General features: G+C 41.2%; 1 protein-coding gene across 2 annotated transcripts in view; it reads right to left on the bottom strand.

Annotated features, from left to right (window-relative positions):
* Positions 1-3,003: 3,003 nt before the first annotated feature.
* Positions 3,004-26,856, bottom strand: part of PAK2 (p21 (RAC1) activated kinase 2) — a 40,870-nt gene continuing 17,017 nt past the window's right edge. For both annotated transcript variants that reach the window (XM_061465196.1, XM_061465197.1), the window contains exons 2-15: positions 23,810-24,020; positions 17,692-17,792; positions 17,026-17,176; positions 16,090-16,121; positions 15,662-15,766; positions 14,575-14,707; positions 13,870-13,933; positions 12,951-12,999; positions 10,954-11,066; positions 10,315-10,432; positions 8,357-8,456; positions 5,596-5,792; positions 5,022-5,159; positions 3,004-4,209 (exon numbers count right to left, since the gene is read on the bottom strand). In XM_061465196.1, the coding sequence (XP_061321180.1) occupies positions 4,123-4,209; positions 5,022-5,159; positions 5,596-5,792; positions 8,357-8,456; positions 10,315-10,432; positions 10,954-11,066; positions 12,951-12,999; positions 13,870-13,933; positions 14,575-14,707; positions 15,662-15,766; positions 16,090-16,121; positions 17,026-17,176; positions 17,692-17,792; positions 23,810-23,996 (1,575 nt within the window). In that variant the 5' untranslated portion in view covers positions 23,997-24,020 and the 3' untranslated portion in view covers positions 3,004-4,122. The remainder of the gene's footprint in view (positions 4,210-5,021; positions 5,160-5,595; positions 5,793-8,356; positions 8,457-10,314; positions 10,433-10,953; positions 11,067-12,950; positions 13,000-13,869; positions 13,934-14,574; positions 14,708-15,661; positions 15,767-16,089; positions 16,122-17,025; positions 17,177-17,691; positions 17,793-23,809; positions 24,021-26,856) is intronic.

Below are 26,856 nucleotides of genomic sequence, written 5' to 3'. Positions count from 1 at the left end.
CAGTATCACCATATTGCCACAATCATGGGTGTGACTGGCCCATGAGTCCCACCCCAGTCACTACAAAAGGCTACCTTAAAGCAAATGGATGGTGGAGATGCGACTGTGGCAAAAGAGGCTAGCCTCTGCATTGCTCCCTTTGCAAGCAGGGCAAGGGATCTCTTTCCACAGTGGGTGAAAAGGGTGTTTCAGAGCTGCTGTCCTTCCACCAGCAACCTGGAATGCTTTGTGGGAAGCATAACATTCCACCAGCAGTGGCAGCAAGGAGAGCTTGCAGTTATCCCAAGGTTGGTACAGACTCTGACAAGTAACAGTTTTAAAAGAAACAGGGCAGACTAGTATAGCATAAACTTATATCCATCATCATTAAAGCATTCATAAGAAGTTTAATTACAAATACATTCTGTCAATCTCATTAAGACATCTAAACATGTACTCTTTGTCTTAGAAGGTATAAACTCATGATGGGGAAGACCCAAATGTTTTTTTAAAAGTTTATTTCTAGCCCTGAAAGAACAGTTATTAAACAAAGTCAACAAATACAGTAGTTAATATTGCAGTAACAATTAAATAACATAATGGGATTAAATTACATAAAAGGCAACATTAAAATCTGAAGACAGTTAAAAAAATAAAAACAAAGCTTGCACCTACTTCCATTTCCATTGACAGCATGAAGAACAAAGGGAAAAACAGACCAGAGACATTTATTTTATTCAACTCTAGCTGGAGAGACCTTTAACAACCTTCTTGCGCCCTCCCCAGCCCACCCACTATCCCCTCTGACAAAGGGACCCAGGCTCCCCCATCTGCTCTAACCACCCCTTTGCACTTCCCTGCACCGGACAGCCAGGGGAAAGCCTACAATTAGTCTCATTAACACCTAAGGCAGGTCAAAGTGCACATTCCCAGCGCCATGGCTGCTTTTAAGAAGCAGCACAGTTTATTCCATGGTAACAAGAAAACCTCAGGAGTCACACATTGCCTGTATATGTGCATCTCAGCCATTAGCTGCCCAGCTCCATCTACCCAACTAGCCACTCCACTGTATATTACACTTCATATGTATCACATGCGTATCCGATTCTGAATCAGGATCTTACATGGGCACATGATAGTGAGATGTACAGGAAATCCCAGACTGCATTCAGATGCAATCCTTCCCTTATCATCATCTACTCAAACTCTGCCTGGTCTCTACCTGTCTGCCCTAGTGATACAGCAGAGTTGAACAGCAGCCAAGTCTTAGGGACATAAATCTGCTCCCACCCGGGCAAAAACCTCACAGTTTGCATTTTTCCAGTCTTGTAGACACATCCAGCTGACATCCTTAGAAAAGCAATGCCCAATCCACTAAGACACAAAAGCACAACCTTCTTGTGGCTCTCCTCTCCTGCCAGCTCCGTCTCTGACCCTGATTTCTGGCAGCATAAGGGTAAGAAACCTTACCACGTAACGATAAAGCTGCTGCGTGGGGAAGGAGAGATGGGGACACTTCTCAACCTCAGAGCTTAACACCTCTGCAGGTCACACAGCAAGTGCTGGACTGGGCCAAGTTTTGGGTGCCAAGACGGCTGAAAGTTTGGAAATCATCTCCTAAGTAGACTAAATTGGACAATTTTTGTAACATTTTAAACCATTCTCATTCAGCAATAGAAGTGAACTAATAAGGTAAAATTACTTATGTTTTATTTCTATTTTATAAAAAAAACAACAAACAACAAACCCTAAATTTACCACAAGTTATTTTACTGTCTAGGTTGTGCCATCAAAAGAAAAAAGGAAAAAAGAAAGAAGAAAGAAAAGTTCCCAGTTTAACTCTGGCACAAGGAGTTTCACAAAGTCCATTGCCAGCAATGGACAAAGGGGGAATCATTGGTATGACAGGGTTTTTTCTCTCAGCCAAGCCTCCTCACTACTTCATTTGATCAGGGAGCCAGACACACTCAAACCAGGGGCATTGCCACTACAGTGTTCACAGTGTCTATGGCTCACAATACATTTTGCCTGGGAAATGCATCTAGATTTCCTTGCCTGGAATAAGACACTTGAGTTTAAAACCAGAACTCTCTTCTTAGGCTTATAGCTAGAGGGATTAATTCCTGTGATGGAACAAGTAACATAACTTACCCAACTTAGAAGTCTACTACCATGCCTGAGCAGAACACACGCTGAACTGTGATACTGCAGTGCCCTGCATAACAAAGGCATCTTGTTGGTACCACACCAATGCCCTGCTTCCCCTCCATCATCAACACAAACAGCCTCCAACTGCTCTCAGCTGGAAGGTGGTTCTGTCATACCTTGGCTACCAGTTCCCAAAACAGAGTTCTCTCTATTACTATACAAATACTGAAATTATCTGAAATGACCTCTATCTTCTGCCAGCAACATTTGTAAAAGTGTGCAAATAATTTTTATTCAGGATCCTCCACCCATACCCAGCTGTAACCTTACCTGTCCCAGGTCCTGCCCTACTGGGAATGCAATAAAACCCCACTAAAATAATGGTTGTTATTTCACGGAATCATTTGGCACTTTGTTACTACAGTTAGCTCTTCGTTAAACTGTTGGAGAAGTTGAAATACAGACTGTAGTGCTGGAAGCAGCCACAGGCACAGGCTCTTCTACACTTGACCCTGGTAACCTCAAGAATTCAACTGCTCAAGTCACTCACTGTCCTTCAGAGTGAGGCACTTTTTCTTGCATTGAATGTTTGACTTCAGCCATTCTAGCTGGTATAATGTCTTTAGGTGAGAAAGGGTCAGTGTGACACATCACGTCTCCTCAGCCTCGAACTAGCTGGTCAAATAAGCCCCATGAACATCTGACAGCACTGTTCTCCCCTAGCAGCTTTCATCTTCTCGGAACAGCACTTTGGCAACTCCAGGTGTTCATAATCTTCCATTTGAATCCTATTTAAAAATCCTGTATCTTCAGTGTCCTCAGATCTGATTACTTGTTCTTCTGATTTCATTAGTACAAATGGAGCACATAAGAAACTGGGGAAAATAGCTCTAATACTTAAACTCTGACAACTCCATAGGTTGATGGATTATTTGCTTGGGGGGAGAAATACAACATATACATAAATGTATTTGATACAAAGAAAAGAAATGTAAAATAAAAAAGTCAAAGGCACCAGCATAACTTCCAAAGCCCAAGTCAGAGCACAGATACAATACGTTTTTGAACCATCCACCGCACTAAGCACATTATCCCTTAAGCTTCTGGCCAACAATTCTAATGGGGTAAAAAAAGAGCAGACAGGAAGACAGCTGGAATTTTTTTTCTTGCCCTGACTATAGCTGATCATTTGATCATAAATAAAGTATCTGACCCCTAACTACATATCCATAAACCGACATCCAAAGACTTGACCAATCATTAAGTTTCTACAAAGAGGCCACATCTTTGATTAAAAGTCCACAGAGCACAGGCACATAAGAAACAGATGAATACTTGTCTTCCTCCTCTCTCCATATTTATCTTAGAAGTGAAAAATGTTTCAATACATTACCATGTTTTAAGTAGCTGAACTGCCAATCCTACAGTACTCTGACAACTAATCCATAAATGAAATGACAGGCAAGACGCACATTCACATTTGTCACACTCACTGTGCATCTTGTCATATGGGAGCTTTACTAGAGTGATTTAAAAATAAACAGGTAGAGGGGAGGAAGAGAAGTGTGAAAGAGATCAGCAGGTAAAATTACTACTGCTCTCTGAAAGCTTGAATCTGTCATTCAAGTATTGAAAGTACCCAGACAAGGGGGTACAATGAATGGGAGCTGTTACAGCAAAGTTGTTAACAACCCTTAAAACCTTGGGCACATTAAGTGGCATTTCTAAGGTTTCTGGAGGGAAATAATAAAAGGAAAAAAAAAAGGCCAGTAATTCAGTCCTCAATTCCTTCTGGACCCCAGACAGGGATCGCTGGAGTCACCATAATTTATTTTGGGCATCCTCTGGACGAGAGTTTCTTCCCTTTCACAGACGTGTGTTGTCCCGTGTCCCACCCCTCCAATCCCTTCCCTCCCCCAGAAGTGTAAAAATTTCATATATTATAAAGATTTGTAAAATACAAACGAAAAAAGGATGAAGGCTGTGGCAGTAATGTTAGCGGCTACTCTTCATTGCTTCTTTGGCTGCCAGGATCAATGGCGTCAAGCTAGACAGAGGTTTGGCCAGTTTCAAGAAGGGATGCTGCCAGGAACAGAGAAACACAGTGAACTACTGAAAGACATGGTTTAAAACGCTAGTAAAAGCCATGTATCTACACAGCCCTTTTCATTCCGAGGTATGAAAAGCAATCCAAATGCTGCCAGTGCCCAGCTCTTGAAAGGACAAATTCAGAGCTCCTCAAGCCTGGAGAGGGGCTTTTTACAAGGCCGGGTAGCGATAGGACAAGGGGGAATGGCTTTAAACTGACAGAGGGGAGATTTACATTAGGTATTAGGAAAAAAAATTCTTCCCCGAGATTGCTGAGGTGCTGGCAAAGGCTGCCCAGAGAAGCTGTGGCTGCCCCATCCCTGGCAGTGTTCAAGGCCAGGCTGGATGGTGCTTGGAGCAACCTGATCTAGTGGAAGGTGTCCCTGCCCTGACAGGGGGGTTGGAATTAGATGAGCTTTTAAGGCCCCTTCCAACCCTAACCATACTATGATTCCCAAAAGAACCTAGGCTTTTCCTTTTCCAGTAATTCACTACAAAGAGGTTTCCTGACCAAAACATCTCTTAGTCCCATTCTGCTCACTTCAATGGCTCTATTACAGCAAGTTCATAAATTGCTGGATGCTTTAGTAGTGGAAGAATGAAGACATTATTGATGGAAAGACTTCAAAGACTTCAAAGTACACAGTACAATCTTTCATGACTGTAGCTCCTACCAACTGCTATCCATCAGAGTACTCAGAGGAAGGCACAGAAAAGGAGGGCACCAGTCTACAGCATGGTTTATCACAGGATGACCTTACTTGTGGTTTCTGTTTCTAAGACTGTGAGAAGAAGCTGACCCTCACCTGTAGCAATTCTTTGGCTGATCCTCTTCTCTCGACATCCATCTCCAAACATCGGTTCAAGAAATCCCGGAATATTGGTGACAGTTTCTCAGGATTCTGCAGCTCTGGCGTGCCATTTGTTGCTATCAAATATAAAGCCTGTAAAATGAGGAATATTGTAAAGATTTGGCTTGGTTATACATGACACCAAGTCATCACCTGTTCTTGCTAGTAGCATAATAATGTTCCGTATCTTTTGGCAACAGATACTTACCTTTGCAAAGAAGACATCAGATTCTGACACAAGCAGCATTTTTCATAACCTAATGGATTTATTTTCCCTAAACTGTCACAGAAGATTGAGTTCAAAGGCCAGTGTTTAAGTTACAAGCAGGTCCTCATCTTCTAAACAGACAAATTCACACTGCAAATTCAAGACAGCCATCTTCCTTGTGGAGGAGTTTTCTAGCCCTGCGGAAGCTTGTTTTATTCAATTCATTTTCTTTTTAATGTAGATACTATTACTGAACAATTACTGAAACCATTCATATGGTAAACACCTGCAAGCAGTTACAGGAACATCCAGGCTTCTTACCCTCAGGGGGTTTTCGTTGAGGTACGGGGGTTCTCCTTCTACCATCTCAATAGCCATGATGCCCAGAGACCAGATGTCCACTTTAGGGCCATATGCTTTCCGTGTGACCACTTCAGGAGCCATCCAGTAAGGAGTTCCAACCATAGTGCTCCGCTTGCTCTGCTCTGGGGTGATCTGAGCACAGAAACCGAAGTCGGCTGTAAGGTAACAGAATTGTAAAAGTTAAATTGGTGCACCCCGAATAAGTGGCTGGCTAGAAGACTTCCCTAATACTACACATACATTTTACTCCTCTACACTTGAGCAGGGTTTGGTGGGTGTCTCCCCACTACATTCTCCGTGTTACACAATCTGTCATACAAGATAGATACAAAACCTGAAGGTGTTTAAGCAGGGTAGAATTCCATGGAATGAAGATAAAGCTTTTTGTTCTCTGGAGCAGGCACACAAGTATTACTCTGCAGAAGAACAGTATTTTGCCCAGTCCTTCATTCAAGGATCTTAGACTGGCAATAGCCAGAAAAAGTAATCAAGCAGATCTCAGAAGGCAAATGTTCTGCACATGGTATGTTATACAGCCTGAACTAGAAAAAAAAACAAATCCACAAACCATGGCTTCTGCCCTGCTAAACAGATTTTATTTGTGCAGCTATTGAGTTCAACATTTCACACAATAGGCCACCAAATACAGGTACTACAGCTGACAGAGACATAGAAACAAGGCTTCAGATAAGTGAAGTGCTAGCCCACTCAGCAGAAGGAACCTGGACAAACAAACCTTTTCACATGGTTAACTACCAAAGAGAACAACCACACTCAAGAAAACAAGAAAAGTCACCTATTCCTATAGCCTTCAGGTGCAGCAGCAATGCATGTTCCATCATGTTACTTTATCCAGCTGCAGCACTCCCACTTCCCAGGCATGTAAAGCATCAATAAGAACACAGTTAAGGCAGGAGACAGATATTACCTTATCATTGACACTAAGTTTGAGAGAGAGAGAAAAAGAGAGAGAGAGAATTTAAGATTTTGAAAGTGTTATGCCAAGCAGTGCTAACAAAAGAGCCACGGTCAAGAGAGTGCTAAGTTGTACCAAGAGGACAATTTAACAAAGAACTACCCCCACCCTGATTGTCAAAATGCTGCCTCAAATAAAACAGAAACATATAAATCAAACCTATAGGAGTCGACGAGTTCCATCTTGGCCTTTCTCCAGGCGTCATACGCCACATAATGCACAGCTTATTTCAATGAACACACCAGAGAAGCAACAGCAGTATACATCTCCTGACCTACCAACCAGGCCTTCAGCACGATGTCACCAGCAAAGACAGGCAAGATGCAGAACACAGTTTCACCAACCAGCAGCGTGTGTAGGTATGCACTAGTGACAGGCAGCCTGGTACCTCTTTCTTCTAGTCTCTCAGAAGCCAGGCTCTCCCAGAGAGTAGGAAGAGCTTGAAAAGAAGGTGCAACTTCTTCCACTCCCCACCCTAAACAACTGCTAGAAGCAATACAATCACACAACCAAAGAAGAGCTAGTCTCAACAGTGATTACAGTACCTCCCCTTCATACAGGACATTTTTACAGCTGACTCCGGTTTTCTCCTGTCTCTCCTTCCTCTTCATCTTCTCCCAGTCTCCTGGAGCTGATGCTTCTTTACATAGGCTGCTAACCTTGTCCTTTTGCCAATCTGCTTTGACTTTATAGCTCTTACATTTTTGAGCCTTCTCCAGCTAACTCTTCTCAGCTACATCCTCTATCGTAACTATTCACTTGAGCTTCTGAATCTACACAGCTTATGCACAGGTACATCACACCCTTAAAAAACATAAAACCTATGCAGGTGAGCAGTGCATCCAACAACGCTGGTAAACAAACCAAGTTGCTCCGAATCTTTTCTCACACTCCATCTCATAAAAAATATGAGCCTGCAAACAAACTAGATTAAGGAATATTACTGAGATACATTTTCATGGCATTTCAAATGCCTACCCAACTGTAAAAACACCATCCCTTAACTCTTTGGTCACTTCATGCCTTGCACATTCCTACATATGAAGAAATAAGATAATGTACCTCTCTCTCAACAATCCTGACAGCTTCTTCAAGTGGTTTCACATTTTTTTTATTGCCACACACACACATTTACACATACCAGAAATTGACTCACTGTATACAAGTCCATGCATGCATAACAATTACCTGAAAAGCAAGCAGTTTCTTTTGTCATTTCGTGATTATATTAATGAAAGTGTGTTACACTTTCAGTCCAAGAAAAGGAGACCCAGAACTGGCAGAGCATTAAGACTAGACTGCAACACAAATGGTTAATAATGTACAATTTTCTTGTTAGTGACCTTTTAATGAAAAGGGCAAAACATTAAAAGCGAGTCATTACAACCTGAAGAGACTAACAAAAGTTGGCTGCAACTTTTCTCTTGCAATCATTCACATCTTTGCTTCACTGTACGGTGCCAGTTACTTCACATTTACCAACATATTCATGTGGCAACAAGTTTGCTTCAACATCCTTCCGGTCAAATATGTTCACAGCCTTAGTGTCAGAGCCCTCAGAATTTCAATACCTGCTATTTGGGAGTTACACATTTTATAGCACTGAATGAATTTCTATTGCTCATAGTCAATAAAAATTCACCTCAGATTTCCCTGCCAGCTCTCCTACCAATTTATACTCTGTAAGTCCAAGTTTACCGGGAAAGGGAAAACAGACACTTTTTTCCATTTTCTGGTACTCACTTAGTTTAACAGATCCATCCATTCCTAACAGCACGTTGTCACTCTTAATGTCTCTGTGGATGACCTGGTTGGCATGTAGGAACTCAAGTGCTTGCAAGCACTGGATGGGAGAAAAAGAAAAACAAAACCAAGCCAAAAAAGATACTCAGAAAATGGAAACACAATCTGTGTATGTGAACACGAATTCAAAAGTAGTGCTTATACCCTTAGCCAGTGCAGAGTACAAAAATACAACAGTTGTTATTTTAAATAACCAGTAGAGGAAGCTCTTGTGCTAAAAAATACCCTCCAGGTCTCATGAAGTCAAAAATCATTTAAACATGGAGTTTCTCGGATAGCTTAACACAAACCCATAAATTAAAATCATCATCACCCAAGAGAGTCTCAAAAATCCCAGATGTTAATTTTGGCACATTTTATGAATTCTACAAAGGAATCATAAAGGATTATGTGAGTGCTTTTTAGCCTGAAGTCTCAGCAGGAGGAACTGGTGAGACTTCTTTCTCAACATTCATTCAAATTCTCTTACAGTAAAGGCTGTAAAACATGTTCATGATTCAAGTCACTAATATTGGGTTTGCATTTTCTTAGATAAAAACCGTTCACACGCAGTTTCTGCCTGAAACATAATGGAATTTACTTTTGCTATTTGAGAATAAAAGGAAAAGAATGTAATTGTGAGATTTTTCTCTTTTAATATAAGCAGAACATTTACCATTTGCAACTTGACATGGATGCAGTGCCCAGTGGGGTTTTCCATGTCTTCATTCACTTTAGCACAATAGCGCTGATTTACAGAATGAAGCACATCTAACACACTAAGCAGCAGAGTTTTGATAGTACAATAGTTCAACAATAGTAGATTTTTTTCTTCAGAAAAGTGAATTACTGTTACAGTAAATAGTTACTTTCAGTTCTCTGCTTCCAGCTGTGGTTTCCCTGGAAATCATTACCTGTCCATACACGTTAATGTACAAGTTTGCTTTCCATCCCCTCCCTTTGGGTGAGTCATCAAAAGCAGAAATCATGGCGATGTAGTCAAATGGGAGTTTTAAAAGTCTAAGTTTCTCCTGCACAGCAGATAATACAACTACTTCTGCCATAAAAAATGAAGCCTGATCTGGATGCCAGCACTCTAACTCAGGGCAGAAACCACTGATAAGTTGTGATATCAGCAACTTTTAACTCTTCCACTTGAAAACTTCATGCAATCTTCATATTATTTCACCTACAACCTTCTAGAGAATTCTTTTTCTGAGAAATCATGTCACAGGACCATGGATTTCATGCACTACAAAAAGTACTAAAATGAAAAGGGAAAATCTGCATCAAGTTCATCTTTATTTTAGTACGTGTTCCTTAAAGTATCCTGGTTTCATCACATCTACTTTCATGTTCTAAGCAGTTAACCTTCTTCCTTCTGAAAAACACTCCAAAGCTTTAATTCTTTTTTTTCCTCTTTTTTTTGTTGTTTTTTTTTTAAATTATATTCACACCTTTACCTTCTACACTACCTACATATGAACACTCGGTTCTCTTTTTGGTGCTTCTGAACTCTTTCCTAGTCAAAGCTAAAAAAGACACTGTTTCCAGCTGCTAAACTTGTTTGCTGCTCTTCCTTGAACTTCAGTTCTGTTTCTGTTAACATTGTCAGGACAAGGTAACCCAGGTACCAAACCCAAAATCTTTATCTGCTCCATCACTTAACATTCCCAAAACCTAGCTCAAAAACTGCCATAGCGCTTCTGTGTTACAACTTGTAAACTCCCAATTTTCTGAGTTAAACTAATTCTGCTATTTTCTGTAATTTTAATATTGATTTCTGCTCTCAGTATCATTTGTTATAATTCAATGGCTCCAACAGCAATTGCTGCCATTAGTCCTAACCTATCTATACTATAAAACCTAGGGGAATAGAGTGCACCTTCGTTCCTCTGTCCATCAACTAAAATACTCACTTCTCTGCAAACAGCAGCTATCTGTGCTTCATCCATACAAGTTTCTGTGACCACATCTGTTAGCGAGCCTCCAGCCAGATACTCCATCACCACAAACAATTCATCTCCTACGAGGTAACTACAAACACAAAACAAAAAGCATGTCCGTTCACCATCAAGAGATCGAGAACTGAAAAATGATTGATAAGAGCCAGTCAATAAAGTGATACATAAGTGCCCAAAGACAAGAGTAAATAAAGTTAATCTCTGGAAGGTAGCCAGAAATGTACCTGCTGACAATAAAAGCTGCCTGCTTCTTATTACCTAAACAGGGAGGATAACACCCTACATGTCTCACACACAATCATGCACAACAGAAGCACTCCTCCAGCTATGCTCTTGTGTACCACTGATTCCCAACTACATACAGCATTGCATTCATGACAGAAGAAGCCTTCCTACTGAATGAAGACCATTCCTTATAACAGATTACTCCCTTCCCTGCCCCCCCCCCCCCCTTTTTTTTCAGATGACAGCAAATACCATTTCATTTGCTTGTAAGACCCTTAGGTACAAGAAGTCTGGGTCTGTGTAAGTATGTCATGTTATAACCCCTTGAAACCCTGAGGGATGAAGGAATCAGCAGCTATCTGCATTTACCTGTCCAGGAAATTGACAATGTTGGGGTTCTTCAGCTCTTTCATTACCAAGATCTCATTAATAATCAACTCCTTCTTAGGCTGTTTCTGCAGGTTTATCTGTTTAATAGCAACCTGAACAGGAAAAAAGTAAGAGCAATCACTCAAACCTGAGTATCAAAACATTTTGATAATTCTTAATACAGTGAAAATTTAGAAGAAATTCTTTAACAGGATTAAAGGAGTTGAGCACAGCTTGCAGCTGGTAAGTGATTTATTTATTAGCATACAACTTAAAAGAATGCAACCTGATGAGCATATAACAAGCCTAAAGCAGAAGAGAATCATGTAGCAACTAAGAGAAGAAATATAAACCTTCCAATGCAAGCAAAGTTTTTCTGTATTCTATTCAAATTAGTGTTTGGGTATAAGGAATGCTGGGAGGCAGAAGGAATTCCTCTCAAAGCAGTTAAGCCAATGAACTATCCCAGAGAGAGAGAGAGAGAGAGAGAAGGAAAGATAAAGACCTATCTTATTCAGGAAATAAGGCAATCAGGACAAGTATTCCAGACTTTAAAATGGAGACCTGTCCCAGCTACGTTAGCTACAACACTTTCAGTCAGCAGTTCGAAGCTTTACAAGTTAACCAACCCATGAGTCCAAAACCAAACACAAGAAGCAATATAATCTTGTAGACACAATCATTATCACATGGCCAAGAGCATTACAAGAACTTGTGGCACAGAATCACAAAATAATAAAGATTGGAGGGGGCCTCTGGAGGTCATCCAGCCCAATCCCTTGCTTAAAGCACAGCCAACGTGGAACAGGTTGTTGAGGGTCTTGTGTAACTGGATTTTGAACAGAGATCTCAATAAGCAGATATTCCACAACCTCTCTGGGTCCTCTGTCCTGTGTTTTATCATTCTCACTATGATGGAAAAAAAAATTTCTAATACCTAACCAGAATTTCCCTTATGTCAGTTTATGTCTGTTACATCTGACTTGTCACTGTGTAGCTCTAAGAGGAGTCTAGCTCCATATTCTCTACACCTTCCCATTAGGGTGCTGCAAATGGCAATAAAATCCTCCTTGGGGGGTTTTTTCTTACCTACCAATGAAAAGACCTGACTATTCTCAGACATCAAGCACTGAGCAAGCAGCATACTGCATCTGTTTAAGGCACAAACACTGCAATCAACCCAATAGCCTACCTGCCTGACAAGATGCAGAGGAGGCTTAAGAAAGGCACTGGACTGCAAAACTTGCTCTGCAGTCAGTAAAACAACATGAAGCAGTGCAGTATGTAAAAGCAAATTAAGAGACAATATACTGAGATGATCAAAAGGCTTGCATTTTAACAAGAAGTGCTGCTCCACTACCACACTGGTAAATGTGGTTACGGTTGAAAGGGCAATTACTTATCAGTGACCTGAGGAATATTTACTTGTGGATAAGTTAAGGAAATCTGAATTTAAAGAGAAGCAGGCAATTCCTAAAATTTTAGTCCCAGGAACCATCAATTTCATCAAGTGGGTTTGGAGACACCAAACAGTAATAGCAAGGAACAGGATGTGTGGAAAAGGCATTCTAAATACAATGAAAAATCACATGCGGCAAGCTGTTTGAGCAGAGGCACATCCATCACCTTTCCGGAGACAAGAGTAAAGAACAAGTGGGCAAAGAATAAACAAAGTTATATTTCTGAAAATGCAGGGCATCACTGTCCAGTTCTTGAAGGGTTTTCAAACCTCCTGAAACTATTTTCAAGACCCATTTTTGGAAGACCTCACACCCTCTGCTTTTCACTGTAAAGAAAGAAAACTATTTTTAGCTTTCACCATCTTATTGCCATAGACCAGGGCACACACTGTTAGAAATGACTAGGGCAACACATATTCTGAGAGGTGACAGCAGAGCTGGCAACCACAGAAAGGAGCCTAATCAAATCATCTCAGCCACCTAGAGAAGGGCATTTATATCCATTATATTTCATTGCAATGAACACAGAAATCTTACCTCCTGCCCAGTCGCCACATCAATAGCTGTGAAAACTGTACCTGAAGCCCTGTGAAGAAGAACATTAAAGCAAGTGTAACAAACACGCACATGAACAGACAAATCACAGACACAAAATTGTGTCAGCTCTCGATCCTGCAAAAGCTGTATCAAAAAAGAAGGCTATTAAAAGTAAGTGGCATCACAGAAATGCCAGTCAGGTCACACAAAACAAAACAATTACAAATATACTCTCTTCTGACACCAGCTTAGACATCTTGAATATAGGAGACAAAGTCATAGAACAACAGAATCATAGAATAGTTAGGGCTGGAAAGGACCTTAAGATCATCAAGTTCCAACCCCTCTACCATGGGAAAGGATGCCTCACACCAGACCATGTCACCCAAGACTCTCCAGAACTTGTGCTGTTCCCTATACTGAGATAAGCTGGGTAGCCCTTTCTATAGTAGATATTACTTCTCCCCCAGGGGAAGCCTGTCCACAAACACATATAGATCTATTCGGAAAGTATACAGTAGAAGTTAGGCATATTGAAGTTGAAAAAGTTAGAACATGTATATACATTTTTTTTTTTAGTAACAGAAGGATTCAAAGGACCACTAGATGAGTAACTTAGCCATGACATGCCCTTACGCCATTCAGCAGTCATATTACAAAGTTGGATGAATGCACCTTACTGGGAGAGGAGAACACTAGATACACCCACAGAGAAGTTGCAGACCTATGCTTTTGCATTAAGAGACACAATGCAAAGCTTCCATCACTGTGTAAAGCCTTCACCGCCTGTTTAGCATGGCTTAATACAGCCATTTCTGCCTGCTTCAGTAAGTGGTGGCTACGTGACAGTATCAAACAGGGAACAGAACACCCTTTCAAACACTGACTCCAGGGAACCAAAGCTGGGGTGAACACTTACCCCTGCCCGATTTTCTCGTATCTGTTGTATTTTTTCTTGGGATCTCCTATGCTCACAATAGTGCCTAAAAAAAACCAAACCAAACAAACAACAATGACCAAAAAAGTCAATCCCACTATCCCCTTTTATTAGGACTGATACTTCCAAGATACGTCCAAGATAGGTCAAGCCCAAATATTATAGGCTTATGCATGAACAGCCAAAGCTTCCTGATTCAGTTCCAGCTGTGAATAGCCCAGCTTCAGGCAATCATTTTGTTATGTTATACTCTTCATGAGACAGGTCATACTGTTTCCTCTCATATCTCCATTTTATTATGATCTTCTGTGTAGCAAAACCATGTATGAGGTTACGACAAATCTCAACTTAAGCACAGGAACTTTAACATAGTGCAAAATTATTTTCAAGATGATTCTGAACAAGCAACCACAGAAACTATTTTATGTTATTACGATTGTATTATACACACAGATCCCGTTATCACAACTGAACTTCAATCCAAAACAACTGTTCTACAGGGTGTGTTTTTTTTTACCCAATAGGGCTCTGAAGCATATGAATTGGAAAAACTTCCAAATGCAGCTCTTGCAGCCACTGATACGCACCCAATTAAGCACAGTAACCCTGACACAAAAATGAAGGCAAACCTTAATATTCCTCCCCCAGACCTAAAGCCTTTGTTTATCTGAAGTAAAAAACACCTACGTAGTTTTTCCATGATGTCTTCATCTGACATTTTGGTCTTCTTTTTCTGCTTATCACCTGATTTTGCCGCACTGTCAACAGAAGTGTCACCGGCTGGCGCAGGGATGGGGTCAATTACGGACCGTGTATAAATCTGTTAAGAGAGACCATTTACCTGAGCATTTTCCTTGCAATTATTGACCTTCAGCTGAAAACAATCACAGTTCTTCAAAGATCCCTAAGCACTGTTTAATATGGCAAGTTGGAGGCAGAAACTAGACCTGAGAAACATTAAAGTCCATTAAACCAAGATGCTGGCAACCTCTGACAGAAAGCCCCAGGCACCTCCTGAACAGAGTGGATATGAGGGAACAGACGTTCTGCAGGTTTTCTACCTGCTTATTCTTTATTACCCATGCTAGTTTATAGAACAGAAATCACTATTTAATAGTGAGATCAATTACTAAGATCTAAAGGAAAAAGATTCATGCTTTGCCATGAAAAGAAGCATGAGACTCCCAGAAATTTTCCAGTTGTCCCCAGTTTAGGGAATTTTCTTGGAGCTTAATTTCACTTCCTCCTGAGCTGTTCACATACATGCAGCTACTCGAGATCAAACTGTAGATCCGTCATAGTTTATATAACTACGTAACCCAGGGACACTATCACTTGACAAATAAACACAATTCACATTTGCACTCCTGGAGCAAGAATAAGTGGGCAGAGCAGCAAAATGTACACCAATCACAGCCAAAAGAATGAGCCGGAGCAAATAAAATAAAGAAAATCCAGTAGACTACATTGCCCCACTGTACTATGCAAAGTTACAGACACTAGCTATAGTTTTTAGGAGTAAAAAAAGCCTCCTCCTCCCATGTTGGATTGAAGGATACACATAACTGTAGAGCTTCAACACAAACCAACAAACTAACTGGAATTACCGTCAGGATTTCTGTTCCAACTGATATTCAGAAATTAGGCATTTCCTTAGCAAACTCAAATAAAAAACTTACAACAGCTCATTTCACAAATGTAATACTTTGCTAGAAAACAGAAGTAAAAATACTGAGAAATGCAGGTCTGATCCATAAACTTTACAGCTGCTCACCGATTTTGTGTGATCTGGCCGTGGAGCAATAACAGGAGGAGGAGCTTCTTCATCATCTTCATCATCATCTGCCACAGCTGCTGATGGTTCTCCTTTGGCATTGGTCTACATTTTTATCAAAGTAAAAAACAAAACAAAACCAACCAAAACAAACTAAACAAAATTGTCTCCCCCACAGTGTTATAGACTTCAGGTCTTCTTCTCCTCACATAAAAGAATTCTTACAGATGTCAAAAGAAAATATTTTTATTATGAGGCTAAAATACTATTGCTCCAGTGAAATATGCTTTGTTGATTCCCCCAATTTATGTTTTTATTCCACAAAATTCTAATTTTAGTTTATACTGCAAGATTCATTATGGAACAAATACAAAAGACCTGAATTTTTACATGTTTAAGAATTTACAAAGCATAGTAAAGACACTCACCGTTGGTGATCCTGAAGGGAAACCATCTTTTTCTAAAAGGACAAATAGCAGAATACATAAAATCATCAGAATAGTAATTTAAAAAGTGAGCTTTAAATTCAAAGTGAACTTTGAATTTAAAAAGTGAAGAGTACAGAATACAGACTGCTTTGGAGATTTTTTTTTTTCCATCTTTCAAAAAGCAAAATTTTATGGTCACAAATCAGACACCAGTACTGCACTAAAGACCATGCAGAAAGAAGATGTACATTTCTAAAACTCCCCCTAAAAGCAGGGAAACCCATTCATTTCCCAACATGCTCTTCACCCACGTGAGTACCCACACACAGTTCTCCAATTGAGAGCTGCTTGTCACACTTACTGTGTTCTGTCTTACTGAGATGTGAAATCACCACCAAAGGGATGTTTCTGTTCCCTTAGCAGTCTCTTGAATCAAGGGTAAGAATATTACAAAGCCTCATTACTAAGCTATTTTCTGAAATAATTTGGAAGAAAACTAGGTAAAACTGCCTCTGTTCATAGGACACTCATTTACTCAGCCTCCCCACGCCCCATAGCTCTTGGCCTAGAAGCCACAACTTATTTTGCTTCTTTGATGTCACGACATGGAGACATCAAGTTCACTGATAGCTGTTTTCGCCATAGACAGGTGGAGCAAGATTGCCAGCATGAAATCAGTTAATCTCAGCCTCAGAGATTATAGCTTTATAAACACAGCCTGTTCCAAGTTAATTTTGGCTGCTACTTTGCATTATCTAGTTCCATTTCTTCCCTTCTCCATTCAAACCAGGAAAACAACTGGACAAAACCAGTTCCGGTGAGTTTTAAATCTGCCTTCAAGTATTTTTTCCTATTGAAAAGTTTGCTCTTTCAGTGTTTGAATTCGATTTATTATTCTCTGTACTCCAATATGTCTTACACACACTTGGATCTCACCTGGAGCAGAAAAACTCAGGTACTTCTGTTTTGCTGTGTCTTTGGAGTCATAGAATTTCAGCACATCTAGTACCGCTTGGGGGTTTTTCTTCTGTTCTAGCTTTGTGATATTTGAGGTCTGAAGCAACCGAGCCCATTGCTCTGGCATTCCCTGAAAAAAATAGGCTATTTAAAGCATACTTCTAACATTTTAAAGATTTTTCAGAAATAGAACAATTGTTTTCCTCTATAAAAAGCATAACACATTGAGCTTTAAACACCTTAACAAGTAGGATGGGGTTTTAGTGGGGAGCACATATGTCCATAGGTCACACAACGCAAAACACCATGTCAACACGATGACACCTCTTTTAGGTGTATGAAGCCAGATGTGAGGAACAGGAACACAAAACCACTCAACAGAACAAGTGTTACCCACTAATGAAAGTGGGCTAAAAAGGGTTTCTCAGGGAAGGCTCTCCCAGGTGACCCAACTCATCAGATACGACATTTACACTGCAGAAGTATTAACAGAACACAGACTCTTTACTCTGCATGCTGTACAAATACACAGTAAAATTATTTCTTTGATAAAAGCAAAGACTTTATTGTAAAACATCACAATGACTTCACTAAAGCCCTGACTCACAGCTGTTTTCTGAGCAACTCCAAGGCGGGTATACTTACAGTGAACTCTCCAGTAACAGCATCAAAACCAACATGGATGGTGTGCTCAAAATCTGATGGTGGGGAGATTTCTGGCCTTTCCTTTTCCTTCTTCTTGCTTCCTGAAAAAGATATTCAAAGATCTACTGAGCAAAGACTTAAAGTACTATTGTCTCCACTTAATATAATCAATCCAAGCATTACAACAATTAGGATGAATGTAACATTATTCTTTATAATGGATGGAAGCATTTAAAGATGCAGCACAGTTGGTGTTTTCAAGTGGATACAGACTTCATGTAAGAATCAACATCTTGTTTCATTCAAGTAATTTATAACATGGTAGCCAGGATATAAAGAGATTAAGAGCACCAGAGTGCAAAGAGCTCTGTTGAGTGTATGAAATTTAAACATATGAAATGTTTACAATGCAAAAGAGAATATTTTAATATGGATTACAAACACCACTGAAGACAAGTTCAGTTCAACCTCAAGTTCACCCTAAAGACAGTTAAAACTCAGCTGCCTCACTGCTGCAATTCAAGGTAATTAATGCAAACTAGGACTTCCTGTGATGAAGATAAGAATTTATAGCCTCGGAGCAATTACCTAATTTCAATTAAAGGAGGTAGGGGGGAGCAAGCATACTAAGTACCAAAAGCAGGAACAGATAATGAGAAGGACGGTGTGCTCAATCCAACTTAGATTCAATTAAATTCAGAAGATGTTTTATAATGCTTGGGGCTTGGTTGGGGCTTTATTTTTTTTTCCTGACAAAGAGAAAATAAATAAAACTGAAAGACAATTTGTAGTTAACTCTAAATGTAAAATATACCATTCTGTTCCCTTTACTCAAAAGGGATTTGGAGTTAAATTGGAAGGTTTCAGGAATATGTTTTATTGTTCTGGCAAAAAAGCCTGAGCCCTGCTTTCTTTCTCTGCCAGAGCAGAGAAGTATACTTGCTGTTTGCTGTCCAGGTAGAAAGATGATGCTCAGGGCCTCATCTCACAGTCCTCTGCCGAAAGGCAGAGCTCTGGCAGCGAGCTCTACAACGTGTCTAACCTGATACCAGGAAAACTGCATATGTAATCCCGGGAATGCCTGTGGGCTTGCAAAACATATAGCTGAATCAGCTGCGCTTATTCTAGTGTGCATGAAGCCGGCAGGAATGCCATACTGCTCCCAAAAGGAAAGCAACACACTATTTTGCAGCCTAAAAGGTTTTTTTGCTTTGCTTTTACATTCACCTGCAAAATGAAAGTAACATGGTTTTGGTACATAAAGCGCAGCTAAAACAGCACCCTCTGTTACAACATGTTCCTGCATATAGCAGGAGTTCCTGCATATAGCAGAATACCACAGAATCACAGAACTGTCAGGGCTGGAAGTGACCTCTCATCTAGTCCAGCTCCCCAACATGGGACAAGCATAGATTGTGCTGCTCAGAGCCAGAGAATCTGTCTGAAATTCCCTCACGTTGGCAGGAGGGGAAGGACAAGGAACAGAACACAATACATACAAATGAAAAGCCATGTGGGCTATCTCCAGCTGAACAATGCAGTGGAAAGACGCTGCTATTATAAACAGGATATCTTTAATATGGCTGCACAGGTCAGAGCCAAAAAGCAAATGGACTGTCAAATGTTCCCATTAACACTGTTAAGCCGCCATAGGACAGAATAAACTTGCTTATGTGAAAACCTTTAAGGAAAGTACTGTTTCTCCCCAGTCTTTTGCATCTGTTTATGCGAAAACAAGGAAGATGGGATATTCCCCAGAAGACTCCTATTAAGGAGCACTTGACATGTAGGGAACAGGAGCTGGTACTCAGACCCTCAGAAGTGCTGTGCAAAAAAACCCACTCCTAAAAACACATAGATCTTACTGGTAGCCTAGGCAAGGAGACTAAAATTCACTCCTCTGCCCACAGGAACAGCAGAGCAGCATTTCAAATGAACATAAGCAGTGAGCTTCAATCAAGAGCAAGTCCCTGGAGTCCTGAGTTGGCAGAACACACTCAAGGGCTCTGTGAACAAGGCCACCATGAGGCCACACTGCTTTTCAATCTCTGATTATATCTGCAACACAGTTAGGTACTTAAATGGGAATCCTGTTATTACAGGGCAACACTAGTTTCAAATGTCAAGTGAATCTAAGATGTGGTCCCTCAGCTGTGCAGAGAAAGCAGCATGAAGTCCCCCTGTTCCTGGGAAGAGGAAGCCACAGGTCCTTCATAAGGATCTGGCAAATTGGAGAATTGCCCTGATGAAGTATCTCAAACTGGACTTTTCCCCAACTGAAGCGACAGGCGCTCTACATGGCATCACCCAAGGTACTTCACACACCCTCCTACATCACAAACCCATCCTCAAGTACACCTCACTTCCCACCAGCCACCCTTCGTACATAAGGCACGAAACACAGGTGTTTCTCAACAGCCTGGATGTAGTAGTTAGATGACTCCAAATGGTACACTTTGAGTTACTGAGCTGCAGCTGAAACCACAACAAAAATTGCCCTGAGCCAGCAGGGCAGAGCATGTTCCATGCGTGATCCCTGGTCCTGGGTAATGCCCCACAGCACCTCCTCTAGTAAGTTCTGCTTGAAGACAAGCATTTCTTGGTTTAGGGGACTATTTTAAAGCTTTTCAAACACAAACAAGTTCATTTGACTGGCAAATTAATGGCAATTAAGTACTCTACTAAAAGATGACTATCACTTCATTTATCCTAAGCAGTGAAACTATGGGGAAAACCCCTCCATGACTAGGTCATTAAATAATCCCTTCAAACTCTTATGATTATGTCAAAGAACCCCAGACTGGCTTGGGTTGGAAGGGACCTTGAAGCTCATCCAGTTCCAACCCCCTGCCATGGGCAGGGACACCTTTCACTAGACCATGTTGCTTCAAGCCCTGTCCAACCTGGCCTTGAACACTGCCAGGGATGGGGCAGCCACAACTTCTCTGGGCACCCTGTGCAGTGCCTCACCACCCTCACAGGGAAGAACTTCTTCCCAGTGTCAAACCTGAACTTCCCCTCTGTCAGTTTAAAGCCACTTCCCCTTGTCCTGTTCCTACAGACCCTTGTCAAAAGCCCCTCTCCAGGTTTCTCGCAGCTCCATGAGGCACTGGAAGCTGCTCTAAGGTCTCCCTGGAGCCTTCTCCAGGCTGAACCAGCCTGGAGCTCTCACAGCCTGTCTCCATAGCAGAGGTGCTTCAGCCCTCGCAGCATCTTCGTGACCTCCTCTGGACTAGCTTCAGCACAGAACTAGCTCACACCTGGGGCAGAGACTGTGCATTTTCTCAACCTCACCATCTGCAGTGAGTCATCCCCCAGGACCACTGACTCCCCAGTGCCACCTTCTAAGCTAGAGAAAGCTGCCAAGAGAGGACAGAGAGGGCCAAAGCTGGCCAGGAAGGACCTTGCAAAATCATACAGACAGATCTACAGAACAAAGCCAAACATTACCCAGCAACAGGTCTGTGGTGGCATTGTACATCTCCTGGTAAAGCATCCCTTCAGATTCTGAAAAGGAGAATTTATCATTCCGGTAGGAATTTGTTAACATTTACACTGGCTGGAGAAATATTTCCCATGAAAAAAATTCTGTCTCAGGTTGACAGATTATTTTGCATATAGTTCCAACATATTTTTAAAATCCAAGCAGTAAATTAGCATTTCTGTAAAGAATCACACATTCTAAAGATTCCCAGCAACAGAATTTTTTTTTCCTCAAATGCATTTAAATGGGCATTTCTGGTAAGGGTGCTCAGTCATGCTAATGAACAGAACAACTAACTTCTGACTGCTGTTTTAGTGCCAGAAAATCACTGTGCCCATTTCCATTCTGCTTACATCTTGCTGACAGTTTTGCAGTCTTGAGAGACAAAACCACTTCTTTAAACGCTTACATTACTCCTGCAGCAGGTCACCCAATCCACCATGTTTAATCCAGATTAAAAAAATGCCACTTTCAGATAGTTTCTTTAAACTAAGTAATTCAATTACCATTTTTCCTAACCACTACTGCCATGCAGTAAAACCTCCTTTTTTCCAACCTGCCTTTAATGTAAAGGACATTACTTTAAATACTTTTTTAACATTTAGAAAACATAAACTGACACTATTTTCTCTAAAAAGTGTTTTACTCTGCAGAATTTATTTTCTCCATTTTTAGTGTGCATCACTAAATGGAAGTAGTACACAGACATCTGCTAAACAAGTATGCAGATCAACATCCGTAACTCTGATACATGTCAGCATTTACCAGAGTGGTCTGAATAAGCTTTAGTAAAGCACTTTAGCAAAGCAATTTCAGATGAGCAAATACAACTTCAGACAAGTCTTCAATTGCCTCCCTGGCCATTTCAGCAATGAACAAACCCACCCTCAAGATGGAAAGAGGAAACGTTCAAGGAGAAGTAAAGACACTGTGAAATGTCACAGAGCTCTCCAACTGCGCTACAGCCACTTGCATTCATAATTCATTTCACAACACAAACAAGTCTTACATAGTATTACTAATTCAGAGCAAGAAAAAGCTTCCTTTACGTGGGGTTTATGTTCCACTTCATCATATCCCCAACTGTAACAAAAGGGTTACAAACTGTCTGATGAATAATCCAATCCAACAGCCTTATGACAAGTGTCAGATCAGTTCATAAGCTGTTCTCCTAGCCTGAAGATGGCAGATGTGATCCTTCCACAAGATTTCCTTGCAACACTCACCATGAGAATTTCAAGGCACTTCCTCCCATGACCAGTGACATAATGATAAAACACCAGTTTCTGCAGTATTGAAGGGCTAAGTCAGAACCTGGTCCAGACACATGGCACTACACCAAGCTGACAGCACCCAGATTCATCACCTTTACCAGCCACAGGGGCCTGGAGTCTCTCTTTGGGGTGCTTCCACCAACCTGTAGTAGCTTCTCATGTTCTCCTTACAGATTTATCTCCTTAAGGTTTTACCCATGTCAGTAAAAACACCACTACTTCTACTGATGAAATCCAGCCACCGACAGTTATTTCACAGTAAGTGACCTTGTGAAATAACTATTCTGCTTCCAAAAACTACACTGGTCAAATCCTTCCATCCTCCAAAAAGGAAAGCACACCCGCTGTCAAAAGCGGAAAACTCTGCCAGATCATGAAAAGCCTGACCTTCTGAATACAGGGAAGCCTCCAGCATTTGTCTCCTGTGTGAGGCATGGCTGCAGAAGAACTGCTCATACAGCTAAGCAAGAGTAAATTCCAGCCCTTGGGAAAATACTGAGCCAAGAGAATACATAACCAGAGGAGCAGAGTCTCCTGAAACAGTCAAACCTGTGCCAGCATGACTGAACCAGTCTGCCCAGCACATCAGCAACATCAGGCTTGTACACCACTGCAACAGTTTTACCATACCAGATGTTAGAAGATATTTCTATCTATTCACTATTTTGTTCTACATGGATACAGACATCCTGGAGAACCAGGATCAGGACTCTTAATGCTGTATATACATTCATCATATAGAAAAGAGGATAGAAACAAAGCACAAACACAGTCCAGTTTCATTACAGTCATTTTTTCTCAGAAATAATCCTTGCTTACAGCATTCCAGATTTTTCCATTAGTAATTATTCCTAATGGTACAGTGACAGAGACTTAATTTCTCAATTCTCCTTCAAACACAGTGCACGCTCGCTACTATTTCTTTATTACCGTTTTTTCTCCTCAAGGTACCACATAAATAGTCATCAACATGAAGCAACTTCCCAAAACAGTTTAAACTAAAAACCTGCATTTAGTGTAGCGAAATGGTAAGTGATCTGACACCCAGGAATCACAAACATTTATCAGGGTTGTTTAGAAATGCATTACTTTAAACTGGGCAGCAAGCATGAGAAGCAATAGGTGGTGATTTTCCTTTGTGAACTGTTCAATTTTTCTTACTTAGCACTTCATCTTCAAACATCCCAGTGCAAGCAGGAAAAAACACCTCAGTTCACAGAACACGCATATCCAACTTTCAACCCTTCCTCCAATCCCCTGCACTTGGCCAGGCTGGATCCAAATGTCTGAAGCACTACCAAAACTTACAAGAAGAGTAAAGGAATACAACTAGTAACCTTGAAAAATAGAGGAATCTCACCTTTTTCAGTGATAAAGAATATGGAGATGATTTTATTCCTAGGTTTTCTCTCTTCTGGTACAGAGGGCAGCGGTTTCAAACTGTGGTTGGCAGACAACTGGTCTTTACCCCCTGCAGTGACGATAGCACTGCTCATCCGGACAGGAGGAGCTGGTGGCTTGTCTTCCACTTCTCCGTTGACAGACATGGTTCCCAATAGCTAGTGAAAGCACTGAAAGAGAAATATTTGTTTTAACTTAAGAAGGGAACATAGAATACATAAATGTATAATTTCTTCGGCTGGACAACAGGGAAAGGAGGTATAATTCAACTCTGAAGAACTCAGTAAGCACTGCACTGGCAGACACTGATGTGGGATCAGGGATGGGGCAGCCACAGCTTCTTTAGGCACCCTGTGCCAGGGCCTCAGCACCCTCACAGGGAAGATTTTTTCTCTAATATTTAATCCCAATCTCCCCTCTGTCAGGTTAAAGCCATTCCCCCTTGTCCTGTCTGTCCCTAAAGGTCCTTGACCGAAGCCTCTCTCCAGGTTTCTTGTAGCCCCTTTAGGCACTGGAAGCTGCACTACGGTCTCCCTGGAGCCTTGTCCAGGCTGAACAAGCCCAGCTCTCTCAGTCTGTCTCAGAACAGAGCTGCTCCAGTCCTCAGAGCATCCCCGTGGCTTCCTCTGGACTTGCTCCAACAGCTCCATGTCCCTCTTGTGCTGGAGGCCCCACATGACACAAAGCAAGAGGTTTATGTCATGAATCATAGAATAGTTAGGGTTGGAAAGGACCTTAAGATCATCTAGTTCCAACCCCCCTGCCATGGGCAGGGACATCTCACACTAAACCATGCCCCTCAAGGCTCTGTCCAACCTGGCCTCAAATACCGCCAGGGATGGAGCATTCCAACCTCCCTGGGCAACCCATTCCAGTGCCTCAGTAAAGAATTTCTTCCTTATATTCAATCTAAACTTCCCCTGTTTAACGCATTATCCCTTGTCCTGTCACTACAGTCCCTAAGGAATAGTCCCTCCCCAGCATCCCTATAGGCCCCCTTTAGACACCAGAAGGCTGCTATGAGGTCTTCATGCAGCCTTCTCTTCTCCAGGCTGAACAGCCCCAACTTTCTCAGCCTACCTTCATACGGCAGGTACTCCTGTCCCCTGATCATCCTCATGGCCCTCCTCTGGACTTGTTCCAACAGTTCCATGTCCTTTTTATGTTGAGGACACCAGAACTGCACACAATACTCCAAGTGAGGTCTCACGAGAGCAGAGAAGAAGGGCTCAAGAACGATTAAAATTATCAACATAAACACCCATGAAAACATAATTTCTGCACAAACACCTTCAGAGGCACAGGCAGCATAAAGTAAAATTCTGGCAGTGCAACTAAAAACTGAACATGTGCTGGTTTCTCCATCTACTTAAAGACCAGTGGGGACCAGCAGTCAAAGCTGTGCAGCACCCACCTAGACAAACGCGCCTTCAAGCCCTCTGCCTGATGATGGACTGATAAATTGACCTGCAACATTCAAACCTAGCTGCAGGGATGCTGTCATGAATCAGACTGTGATTCCCATCCTCTAACAATATTCCCAGTTCACTCAGTAATTGTTCTTTCAGATGTTGCAAGTTATCTACAGGATCTTCTAGATTTTCCAGTACCTACACTGCAATATGGGAAAAAATTTAAGAACCTTGCAATCTAACAGCTGGTGTCAGCACAGGGATTTTAACTCCAAATGCTTCCCTAACGTTACATTTTGTTTAGACAAAATGCATGCAACTTATTTGAGACATACAAATTTCTCATCTGAACCACCAAATGAGATATAGATGGTCATATTAAAGTGGGGCTTATGCTAATATCACAAAAAAGCAGGATACAGGGTACTTACTTATCCAGATGGGAACAAAAAAGAAAGCACTTCTCCTTTTGAACAAAGACATTAAATCAGGCAGCTAAATAAATTGTAGGTAAATAAGCATATCACATAACTTTAACATCAGAATGTTATGCTATGTGAAGAAAGTGACACCATGAGTAGCCCTTTTTTTATCTTTCTAAAATAAGTCCTATTATTTTCTCTGTATTTTTGTACTGCCTGATATTAGCAGGAGCAGGATATAAGGATAAACAACCAACCTGCATATGAAACCAGACAAGAACAGACTTGGCCCTCCAAGCCCATAATAATTCCCTGAAGAGTCAGGAGGAAGAGAAGCTGCAGGGCTGGTAGAGCAGACTGGAGTGGCAGAAAGAGCTCAGGCACCAGCTTCCCACTAAGGGACTGTCTCCATCAACTGCAGTCCAACAAAATCCTTCAAAATCATTAAATCTGTGGTTTAATAAAACCTCAGCTTTTCAGAAAAACTTGAGACATGTGACTGATTTGCTAACTCAAGGTACTATAATTTATGAATAACTGTTTCAAAGACATAAAAATAAAGTGCTAGATCCAAAACTATTTTGCACGAAAGACCATTTCAATGCACAGCAGCTTAGAATTCATAGTTTAAATACACTAGTCCAGCTTCAGTCACAACAAATCACTTAAAGAAACAAAAGTCTGATCCTTCAGTCATCCTCAGAAGTTAAAAATCAATCATTTTGTTCAGGTTCTAATACAAACAGCTAGTCTCTTTCTGACAGCTGAGTGAAGAAAAGAGCAGTTCCCCTCTCCTTTATCCCTTCCTTGTCTTCATTATGCAGGGAAAGTTTCCACAGCATCAGGAAGTACTTTTGAAATTGCTGTGGAGGTTTGGCATTATGGCCAGTGACTGGAGGTGGGATTAAAGAAGGGGAAAAAGAAAGAGGAGTGCAAATACCCCCTGAAGCTCCTTTTCAGCTCTCTCCCACAAAGAGAAAAAGGAGGCTGTTTATTTAACAGCAGCTAGGCATAATCTCTCTTGCACCATCGTCCTCGTGGCTGCCTTGCTGAATCATGGCTTGCACAAGGAATTGGAAAGACATGGGAAATTTTCCTTTTTTTCCAGAGCCTGCCAGGAGTCTGTACAGTGGCAAAGCAGATGTCAGGTTCATGTTTCTCTGACAGAATCA

This window comes from Pezoporus flaviventris, unplaced genomic scaffold (assembly GCF_033815535.1).
Source record: "Pezoporus flaviventris isolate CSIRO_AGI_PZ_B2104156 unplaced genomic scaffold, CSIRO_AGI_Pfla_v1 ptg000040l, whole genome shotgun sequence".
In the NCBI taxonomy this organism is placed as follows: domain Eukaryota; kingdom Metazoa; phylum Chordata; class Aves; order Psittaciformes; family Psittacidae; genus Pezoporus; species Pezoporus flaviventris.
This window is presented reverse-complemented; position numbering and strand designations above follow the sequence as displayed.